This window comes from Anguilla anguilla, chromosome 19, assembly GCF_013347855.1.
Source record: "Anguilla anguilla isolate fAngAng1 chromosome 19, fAngAng1.pri, whole genome shotgun sequence".
Taxonomy (NCBI): Eukaryota; Metazoa; Chordata; class Actinopteri; order Anguilliformes; family Anguillidae; genus Anguilla; species Anguilla anguilla.
The window spans coordinates 1,281,847-1,293,655 of record NC_049219.1 but is presented as its reverse complement, the minus strand read 5'-3'; the positions used below and the strand labels follow the sequence as shown (position 1 = coordinate 1,293,655).

The 11,809-nt window shown below is 41.5% G+C and overlaps 1 protein-coding gene across 1 annotated transcript in view; it reads right to left on the bottom strand.

Annotated features, from left to right (window-relative positions):
• The window catches only part of LOC118218903 (protein NLRC3-like), a gene marked incomplete at its 3' end in the record, with an annotated part of 237,255 nt that continues 225,446 nt past the window's right edge, over window positions 1-11,809 (bottom strand). The window contains exons 8-10 of the mRNA XM_035401647.1: window positions 9,270-11,064; window positions 6,123-6,383; window positions 1-160 (exon numbers count right to left, since the gene is read on the bottom strand). Coding sequence (XP_035257538.1) covers window positions 1-160; window positions 6,123-6,383; window positions 9,270-11,064 — 2,216 coding nt within the window. The remainder of the gene's footprint in view (window positions 161-6,122; window positions 6,384-9,269; window positions 11,065-11,809) is intronic.

The window sequence follows — 11,809 nt, the reverse complement described above, 5'->3', positions numbered from 1 at the left end:
TTTACAGTGTGGGTCCTCCAGTCCAGCAGAGAGCGCTCTCATTCCTGAATCCTGCAGCTCATTGTCTCTGAGCTCCAGATCTCTCAGCTCTGAGTGAGGAGAGCGCAGGACTGAGGCCAGAACATCACAGCAGCCCTCTGTGAGATTACACCAACCCAGCCTGTGGAGAGACCACACACACATACACATGCACACACACATGCACACGTACACACACACACACAACACACATGTGCACACACACACACACGCACATACACACCACACATATAACACACATACGTATACACACACACACGCACAACACACAGACACACACAAACACACACACACAACACATAAACACGCACACACGCATAAGTATAACACATACATAACACACATACGTATACACACACACACACACATACAAAAATATGCACACGTATACACACACAACCGCACACAACACACATGCGCACACACACAGACACACACACACACACATGCACACACACAAACACACACACAATTGAAATTCACTGCTAATTGTCACACTGTGTACCTTGGCAGCAGATAAATGTGGAATTGCCTATTTGTACAGTACGTGCATTCCTGGGATGTACACAATACACACAAAAACAGGAAGAGTTTATATTAATTACGTTCATAAAGTATTCTGACTAATCCACAAAAAAAAGGTTATCACTTGGCTCAATTAACAAAAAATAACTAAAAATAAGGAGCCAATTCAACTCAAAGTTGGGGGCTTCCTGCAAGGATTTCATTAACAAAACTGTTCCATGTTGCGATGATATCACATGGGACACAACATGATTGCAAACATATTTCATTTGCAAACACAAGAAACAGCACTAGTATGATCACTAGGGTGTACTTTACCTCACCTTCAGTCTACAAACATCTTTATATTTTAAAAACATTCAATCTTCATCTAATAATGTAACCAAGGCGGCAAATGAAATACACTGCAGCGCCATCTACTGGCTGCAGAGAAACACCACAACTGATTATTGCCATTGACTGGTACTACAGGTATATGGAGGACCAAAAATTTAAAAATAATAAATAAATAAATGACGCAATAAATGAATTAATGTATAAATACATAAATAAATGAATACAAAAGCAAGAAAATGAAAAAATAAATGAATGTACACAGAAATAAATTAATAGACAAAATCTGACAAATGGGTATTTGCATTTATTTCGATATTTATTTCTTGATTCATTAATTTCTGTGGATGTTCATTTCCATATGTATTTATTGCTTGATTCATTTATTTCTGTATATATTTATTTCCTTATTTATGTTTAAATTAATTTATGTCTGTATATAGATATATATATATTTCTGTATTTCTGTATTTTTTCATCCAAATGTTAATGAGAGGGGGCTGTCAATGAAAATATGTCATAATGTCACAATATTCCCATTGGTTGATCGATACCAGAGTACGTAGATTCACTGTACATGCCTTGCTTCAACACCGGTTGCTTTTTACCACATTTATGTTAGTAGGGCAGAGCAGGGCAAAACGTAACACAGATTTTATTTTTTGGTTAGGTGGTGCAGCTTGAGTGATGTATTTCAGGATAAACCCTCAGAATGACCCTTGCTTTCTCTCCAACGAAAGGTAAGGGATTTTGATAAACATTTTGGGAGATATTGCCAAATAAAAGTTTGTTTTGGTGATATGTAAGCACATTGTTTTACCATAAGTATTTTTTGGGTGCTGTAATGTGTGTGCATATCAAAGGATCCAAATGTATGTAATCGTAAACAGTCTTTTCGTGACTAACAGATTGCATATTTTTGATAGAGCAATCAACTCCACCTGCAGGATTAAGACATGCACGCAGACTCACAGAGCAAGGGAACATAACAGGATCGAAAAGGGAAGACATTCAACGGGAACTGCAGAATAATGCTGGGATAACTTCAGAAGGGAAAAGAACAGGACCATGGGGGCGACATAGCTCAGGAGGTAAGACCGATTGTCTGGCAGTCGGAGGGTTGCCGGTTCAAACCCCGCCCTGGGCGAGTCGAAGTGTCCTTGAGCAAGACACCTAACCCCTAACTGCTCTGGCGAATGAGAGGCATCAATTGTAAAGCGCTTTGGATAAAAGCGCTATATAAATGCAGTCCATTTACCATTACCAGGACCACATAGAAGAGTTTATGATAAACGTTACTTTGGAGCTTAAAGAACTGTGGCATACATACAGCACGGCTGCACTCAATCTCCTGAGCAAGCTACCTCACTACCTCACTGACGTCTTACATTGGTTGGTATATCCTGTTTCGAAAAGCCTAGGGCTCCACCTAGTGGATAACCTGACTACACTACAAATGTACAGTATCGTGATAAGTTTTCACCAGTTGCCAATAGGCTATGAAAAACATTTAAATGTAATCAATAGATAGATTAGAAACAGTGTTTGTATCCTAAAACATCAAACTGTATTGAGTTACCTTACTTTGTGTGAACCTTTAAAGGTATTAAAACTTAGGTTAGCTAGCCATGTTAGTTTTTGAATGGCATGTCCCAGAAATTCCATTATGGTATGAAATCATAATTAGGATGTAGGTGTGAATGGTTTGTATTAAAAATGATTAATCTAGTTCTAGTTATATTTTCTGAATTGAGCCAAATAGGAAAACTGTTGTTTCCTATACAGGCAAGAGATAGCTAGAGGCTTGAGCCTGGCTGACCTAGCTGAAAATGCTAGTCCTCATTATGTGCTCTTTTGTGTGGATGCTTTGACAGTTTGTTCCAGGTAGCTGCATCACAGAGACTGACCCTGTAGTGTTCAGCCATTTGGAGGAAGTGGCTCTTCGCCTGAATGTTTCACTCCATAATTCAGATTACGCCAGATCAATTGGATGCCCTCCTCACATGCTGCCTGAGGAAGCACTGGAGAGTTATTTATTAGTTGGTTTGTCTGTTCGTCATGTTGCAGCACAATTAATTAACAATTAATCCTATGCATGTCCACTTCCCATGTGTTCTCAACAGGAGGCTTAGCAGGGTGATCTACACTAGATCATTTAAACTTAATACACTTATGCGAAGCAAGTTTTATTCATCTATGCCTCAGTGGTGTTTCTCCCATCTCATTAGTAATGCATTAATTGGTGTTGTTCTGAGTGCCCCACAGCATATCCTCAAAGCTTTTGCCTGTTTAACGTGATGCCAGGAAAGGAATTGGGGTGCTGTCCACCAGGGGGCAGCATCGGCCCTACAGAGAGGTATTGCTGCAGCTGTGGCCCATTACCTAACCATGGGCTCTATAAGAGGCCTAGCTTCCAGGCCTAGGGGAGGGTGCTTTTAGATGGTGTTTGGGAGCGTGGCTATGGACAGTAATAATGTTCCTGCTATATAATGAGCCTGTGCTCTATATAGCAGTGATGAGTCTCCTTGTGTTTCTGCTATATAATGACCCTGTGCTCTATATAGCAGTGAGGAGTCTCCTTGTGTTTCTGCTATATAATGACCCTGTGCAACCTCTACTCTCTGCCTAGCAAGATAAGTAAAGCCAACTGCTGTAGAATTTAAATGTTCTGAAATCCAGTAGTTGATAGTTGATTTACCAACAGTAATAATATCTGATTTAATGCTCAACATCTTCAGAAACGCCACAACCCTGCAGCACACACAGGTGTGTAATGTGAAGGAGTACAACTCATCTTCATCACAAGGTCAGCATGAGAAAGAGAGTGGGGTATAAGTTAGAGCTGCTGCGGGATTGATTTATTTCCTTACCGCAAAAATTAGCGAAGCCATTCAAACCGTTGCGGTAACCGCCATAAAAAATAATAATTTAAACCTCCGGGCTACGATTTCGTTTTTTACTGTCAAGTACATTTCTGGAATGGCTGTTTCCGAAAAATAGGTTCTGCCCAGCAGTTCATACTGCTTGTCGAAGGACTGAAGCATAGCTCGGAATGATGGCTTTCCTACAGTCTGGAAGGGCACCATCTCCACAACCAAATACTTTGTTACAGTTGTTGTAAGTGCTCGCCACTTGTTGCTGTCCCGGTTGTATTTAGTCACTCTGGCAAATGCCTCTGAGACTCCTAACTGACGTAGTGCCGAGCCGGTACCCCCCGAGGTAGATGGGGTACCTTTCATTGCATTGTATAACGGATGATGTGTGGTCCTAAGATGCGATGCTAAATTTGTCCTGTTTCCTCGCATGACGTTGATTTTCTTGCTGCAAATGCGGCACACTGCCTCATCCAAATTCTTTGGCTTTCCATCTTCATCGGGCTCAAAGCCAAAATGTTCCCAAACAGGAGAAGTAACGTTGGGTTTCGCTACAAGATCCATGTTTTTAGCCTAATTTGAAGCGAAAACTTTCCATAGCCAACAGTTGCAAAGCACGTTCTGGGTGACACGTTCTCCAATCAGAACGTTAACTGCGCAACTGTGAGTGAAAACTTTCGAACACATGGAGTGAAGGAAATAGGCTACACAATAATAATTATAATTATTTTAAAAATTGCATTGCATTTATTTCAGATCACAACTTTTACAAGCAAAAATTGGAACATAAACAATTGGCCTAAAATAAATGGGAAAAAAACAAAACCCAGCGGTGAAGCGGTGATCAGCTTGCGGTGGACGTGACGTGATTGCGTTACCACGGTAATGCAGTAACCGCGGCAGCTCTAGTTTGCCGGCCACTGACCTGTGTTCAAAGCCTCTCTAACTACTCTGAGAACACTGTCCTCTAGCTGCGCTTTTCGCAGGTCTTCTCGGGTGAACTGTTCTAGCTGACCCAAATTGAGAAGAGTTGCAAAAGCATACAGCTCAGGAACACCTTCTGCTGGAACACCTAGTTTGTCTGCCAAGTGCACATCACTGTCACTAGACTCCTGCACATGCACACGACCACAAATCACCTTCACATCACCCTGTGAAAGGTTTCTCCACGTCTCAGTGTCCAGTTTCGGGAAAGCAAATCAGCCTCAACATTGACCTTCTCAGGGCGATATTTTACTTCAAAATCGTACGTGGCTAGGGCAGCAAGCCACCTATGCCCTGTAGCATTAAGTTTCCCTGTCGTCAACACGTGATTGCGTTTCTGCGGTAATGCAGTAACCACGGTAGCTCTAGTGTAAGTATGGATTTCATTAGAGTGCAGAGGAGGTAGTGAATAATGGGGATGGATGAAGACTGCAATATGTGACAGAAGTGAATCCAGAAGTCGGTGGAAACCTGGCAAATGAAACTCAATACAGCTCAATGTAAAGTTCTACATGTGGGAAAAAAAACATCAGGCTAGATTACTTTATGGGAAGAACGACATTGGAATGTGCTCAATTTTGGGAGTAATAGTTGATCAAAACCTTTCAGGTTCTAGGCACTGAGCTGTTGCAGTAAAAAAGCCAACAGGATGCTGGGATAGTAGTGAGTATAAAGGAAGTATTTTTTCACACAAAGAGTAGTCACTGCGTAGAATAGCTTGGCAAGTCATGCAGTAGAGGCAGAAACTCTGGGGGTTGTCAAGACCAGGCTTGATATCAAATTTATCTGTATAGCGTATTTTACAGCAGTAGTCACAATACGCTTTACAGACAACCCTGGCCTAAACCCCCACAGGAGCAAGCCTAAGGCCTCAGTGGCAAGGAAAAACTCCCTGTGGCAGATGGGAAGAAACCTCAGAAGGAATCAGGCGCAAGGGGAAACCCATCCTCCTCTGATCGGCTCAGGGTGCCGACTGGTGACCAACATGTCAGTCAGTTTTACAGAGTTTATGACCATATGGTGCTGGATACTATCTAGTTTGTAGGTAAACCAAGCACTAGTGGTAGGTAGGAAAATGGCGAGCATGTCGGGCTGAATGGCCTATTCTCGTCATTATGTTATGTTATGTTATTTTTGTTATGTTAAGATAGACGTGAAACATATTACTGTACTGAAGTGGTCAATATTTTACAATGTCAATCATGCATTCAGCATTCAGTCATCACCTGTGACCTGATATTACACATTTCACTGAAACCATACGTTATGGTCATGAACCATAAACCTGGCAACCCTATATTTCACTGCACAGAGCCATATTCACCAATTCTATTTAGTTAAGGTCACACAGGGCACAGCACTACTCACCCCAGTGTCTGTAGTTTACAGTTTGAGCTCATCAGTCCAGCACAGAGCAGCTTCACTCCTGAATCTCCCAGGTTATTGTAGCTGAGGTCCAGTCTCTGCAGTTTACAGTCTGGACTCATCAGTCCAGCACAGAGCAGCTTCACTCCTGAATCTCCCAGGTTATTGTTTCTGAGGTCCAGATCTCTCAGGGGTGCGTTTGATGACTGAAGAGCAGAGGCCACAATTTCACAGGACTTCTCTGTGAGGCCACAGCTGTTCAGTCTGCAAAAGAGAGTTAATATATTATTGTATTTTTGAACAGCGCAATACACTGTAAAATCTGATAAGTGCAATGTAACAGTAATCACATTGAGTGGTGAAGAGTTATAATGAGGATTTAAAGTTATTGATGCTCTGAGTATACTGATGCACGGCGTTCTACTAAATTGCAGGTATTCCTCCAGGACTGGAAAGACAGTCTACTAACTTATAAACATGCCCTCTCCACAGCACGTTCCTCATACTTTTCTACTTTAATAGATGAAAATAGAAACAATCCTAGGCACCTGATTAACACTGTTGCCAGACTGACCAAGAATCAAGTTGATCCATGTGCCTCAATATCATTTAGTAGCAATGACCTCATGAATTTCTTTGATGACAAAATAATAAAAATCAGGGGCAAGATTCAAAGTTCTCCTACCACCCCTCATATAGGGTCTGCCCTTCCATCCGCTCAGCGCACGGATGCAGAATCTTCATAAGAATCTTCAGAAAGACGGGCGGCCTATCTGAAGTCTTTTGCTCCAATAGATCTCATGGAGTTTAATGCCATAGTTAATTCCTCAAAATCTTCTACTTGTCTTCTAGACCCTATCCCTACAAAGCTTTTCAAGGAGATATTACCCGTGATTGGAACACCAATGTTACATATTGTCAATGTGTCATTAACATCTGGACACATACCACAGACTCTTAAACTTGCAGCCATCAAACCCCTTCTTAAGAAGCCAAACTTGGATGTGAATGACCTGTCTAACTACAGGCTTATCTTGAACCTCCCATTCCTTTCTAAAATACTAGAAAGGGCCATTTCAAAACAACTTGGTTCATTTTTGCACCCCAATCATATTTTGGAAGTTTTTCAATCTGGTTTTAGACCCTCTCACAGCACTGAAACAGCCCTGGTCAAAGTACTCAATGACCTACTCCTCGCTTCCAACCATGGCTGCATCTCTGTACTTGTGCTTTTAGACTTAAGTGCAATATTTGACACAGTTGATCACCTCATCCTTCTGGATAGACTTGAAAATCTTGTAGGCCTCCTTGGACAGGCACTCTCTTGGTTCAGGGTTGCTTTTTATCACTTGAGAAACATCTCAAAAATTCGGAAAATACTGTCCTTACATGATGCAGAAAAGCTAGTTCATGCTTTTGTTACTTCAAGATTAGATTACTGCAATGCTCTTTTGTCTGGATGTGCAAATTCCTCTCTGAAAGGGCTCCAGCTAATTCAAAATGCAGCAGCTCGTATTCTCACTAGAACAAGGAGATTCGAGCACATCAGCCCAGTGTTAGCATCGCTTCACTGGTTGCCAGTAAAATTCCGAATAGACTATAAGATACTACTTCTTACCTTTAAAGCCTTACATGGGCTTGCCCCTTTGTACTTAAATGATTTACTTCTTCCTTATATTCCCTCATGAATGCTCTGTTCTCAGGGTGCAGGCCTCCTTGTTATTCCTAGAATATCTAAAAGTACCATAGGTGGTAGAGCCTTCTCCTATCATGCTCCCCTCCTGTGGAACAAGTTGCCTGCCCATGTTCGAGACACAGACACTATCACCTTATTTAAAGCTAGGCTCAAAACATATATTTTTAGTCTCTCTTATATTTGAGGGGCAGGAGTGGGTGGCGGGCATAGTTATAGATTCTCTGGTAGACTGAGCGGTTAGTGCTGTCACTGGATCATCATTGGTAGTGCTGTGTTAAGCTGAACTGGTCATGATCTAGTGATGACTGTCTCAAGCCTGCCCTCATGGCTGCGTTGGCCCCTGCCTCTGTTTCCCTTAGCTATGCTGCCATAGCCTTATTCTGCCGGGGTTTTCCTTATTGCACGTGGGCACCTCTGTTTCTAATCTACCATTTGAACCCCCTAACAACGTTTTTTTTTTCTTGTCATCCTCGGCTCTGGGCACCTGCCCGGAGCTCTAGCCAAAGTTTGCTGAGCACCCCCCCCCCCCCGACCCGCAGCTCCAGCCCTAGACCAGCTAGTCCAGCTGGGCACCCCGCCTCCTGCCACTGTTGATTTTCCATAACAAACCGGTGCCTGCCTGCGGCAGATGGGTTCCCCCTCTGAGTCCGGTTCTGCTCAAGGTTTCTTCCTGTTATCAGTCAGGGAGTTTTTCCTTGCCACTGTTGTCCTAGGCTTACTCTTTGGGGGCCGGTTCTCTGAAAAGCTGCTTTGTGACAAAGCTCCTTTGTTAAAAGCGCTATACAAATAAAATAAAATTGAAATAAAGTGTTGGCCTGTAAAGCAAAAGTGAGCCTTTGATCTTGTACCATTTGCCTTGCTTCTCAGCTCTGCCTTGGTCTTTTATGATCACAGTCTTGGATCTCTGATCTTGATTCTTTAGCTGCTTATTTTACCATCCTGGGTCACAGTGGGACAGACAAGCTGTGGTTCTGCGGTACCTTTCATTCATTTTTTTCACAATTATATTATTTATTTTTCATGTCTGTCTAATTTTGTGTAAAGGAAGTGTAGCTTGTATTTTTTTATTTGATGGGGAATATGTTCATATTAATACTGTAACACACTATACCCTCTCTACATTTAAATCTGTGAGTTGTATGTTTGGACCATTATTGATCCATCACATTAGTTTGCCTAACAATGAATTCATGATGTATTTAATAACTGGTATCTTTAATGATAATATGTAAATTAAATCTAATAAAATACATTTTACATGTTGGATACATTTTTTATATTGATGGTACTTCTGTATTCATTAAATGAGGGCACAATCTGTTAAAATAGCTTGACTCAAAAATCATAATTCACACTTGCCCGACAATTTTATTGTATTCTATTTTCACTTTAACTATGAAGTGTTTATAAAAACATGCTGTCATTATCTACTTTAATTATTACATAATACTCACATGGCCTTCCTGCAGTTCCCGACTACTGGTAGCAGTCTCTGATAACCTGCTGCTGATGTGTTGTAGGTCTTCAAGTCAAACTCATCCAGGATCTCCTCTGACATCAGTAACACAAAGGCCAGGGCTGAACATTGGTGTGGTTTTAGCTTTTCATTAGAGAGTTTTCCTGATCTCTGGAAATTCTTGATTTCCTCCACTAGAGAGTTGTCATTCAGTTCATTGAGACAGTGGAACAGATTGATGATCCTTTCTGCTGAAGATTCATCTTCGATCTTTGTCCTAATGTACTGGACTGTTCCCTTAATGCTCTTTGAACTGCTTCCTGTCTTTGTCAGTATTCCTCCTAATAGAGTCTGAATGGAGTCCAGAGAGAGACCTAGAAGGAATCTGAGGAAAAGGTCCAGGTGTCCATTCTTACTCTCTAAGGCCTGATCCACTGCAGTCCTGTGTAACTCAGACAGCTGCACTCTGACTCTGTCACTGTGAGGTTTTGATTGTTCTGCTCTGAGTACATTTCTGTTCTCATTCACACATGAATGAAACACAAACAAGGCAGCCAGATACTCCTGAATGCTCAGATGCACAAAGCAGTAGACCTTCTCCTCACCCAACCCACACTCCTCTTTAAAGATCTCTGTGCACACCCCAGAGTACACTGAAGCTTCACTGACATCAATGCCCATCTCTCTCAGGTCCTCTTCATAGAATATCAGATGGCCCCTTTCCAGCTGTAGTAAAGCCAGCTGCCCCAGTTTCAGGATGATTTCTGTATTTGATGCTGACATTTTCTTTGGGGTTGTCTCATTGGTGCCATGATACTTCTCATTCTTCACATTAGTCTGAATGAGCAGGAAGTGTGTGTACATTTCAGTCTGGGTTTTGGGCAGGTCTCCACTTACTTTATCCAACATTGTCTCCAGAACAGTAGCAGAAATCCAGCAGAAGACTGGTATGTGACACATGATGTAGAGACTCCTGGATGACTTTATGTGTGAGATAATTTTGCTGGCCTTGTTCCGATCTCTGATTCTCTTCCTGAAGTACTCCTCCTTCTGTGGGTCATTGAATCCTCGTACCTCTGTCACCTGGTGGACGCACTCAGGAGGGATCTGATTGGCTGCTGCTGGTCGGGAGGTGATCCAGAGGAGGGCAGAGGGAAGCAGATTCCCCTTAATGAGGTTGGTCAGCAGCACATCCAATGATGATGACTCTGTTATATCACAGCAAATCTCATTGCTTTGGAAATTTAGAGGAAGTCGACACTCATCCAGACCATCAAAGATGAACACAACTTTGACTTCATCATCTTCAAAACTTTTGATCTCTTTCAGTTGTGGAAAGTATTGCTGCAGAAGTTCCATGAGACTAAATTCTCTCTCCTTTTTCAGATTCAGATCTCGGAAAGGAAGAGTGAAGATGAAATCAATGTCCTGATTGGCTTTTCCATCTGCCCAGTCCAGAATGAACTTCTGCACAGAGACTGTTTTCCCAATGCCAGCGATGCCCTTTGTAAGCACAGTTCTGATTGGTTTCTCTTGTCCAGGTGAAGGCTTAAAGATGTCATTGCAGATGATTGCAGTCTCATGTGTGGTTTGTCTCTTCCATGCTATCTCAATCTGTCTGATCTCATGTTCATCATTGACCCCCCTACTTCCCCCCTCTGTGATATACAGCTCTGTATAGATCTCATTGAGGAGGGTCTGGTGGCCCTGCTTTGCTAAACCTTCAAATATGCATTCAAACCTCTTCTTCAGATGAGTTTTCAGTGCCTGCCGGGCTCTTTCTATGAATTCATCTGAGAAGAGGAAATATGGGAACCAATGTTTAAAATAACAGAAATAGACAAAAAATACTTATGCAGTTTTCAATGTTTTACACAGCTCTGAAAGTGCTGCACATTAAGTTAGCTATACCTATGTAGTTAAATTGTAACTAATTTGGTAACAAGAGGTTATTACTGATTAACGCCAATGTAGGAAACATGGAACAGTTAACAATATTTTTGATTACACATGCGAAACAAGGCCAGCCTTGTCACATCTCTTCTGTTAATATGAAATAATTCTGTATCATGAGGACACATTGTGAAATTAACAGGCAAGGTTTACTTGTTATGTATCATGAAGATATGCCCTATATGCTATAACTGCACCTTCAAGTAGTGTTGCCCATACCTCTAGTAGTGTTTCACACTTCTCACAAACTGCTGTACACACAACAATGAAAACATAAAAAGGATTAATTTCCATTTCAACATTCAATTTCTTAATTGTTCATAGTATGATGTGTCTTTATGGTAAATATGGCCTTCATGGGTCATGCAGTAATTTCATTATCTTATAATTATTATGATCGGTGCTCTTTAATCCAGGATAAAACCTCAGGGCAGTCAGTCTGATGGGGCAGTGGTTTAGTAACCGGCTTTTGATCCCAAGGCTCCTGGTTTTAAAGTCTTTCGAAAACATTTAATCTCATGTGCATTTGATTGCCCCCATTATTACTGCTGGATGCTATTTGAATTGAAATGCCTTCCTGTACAT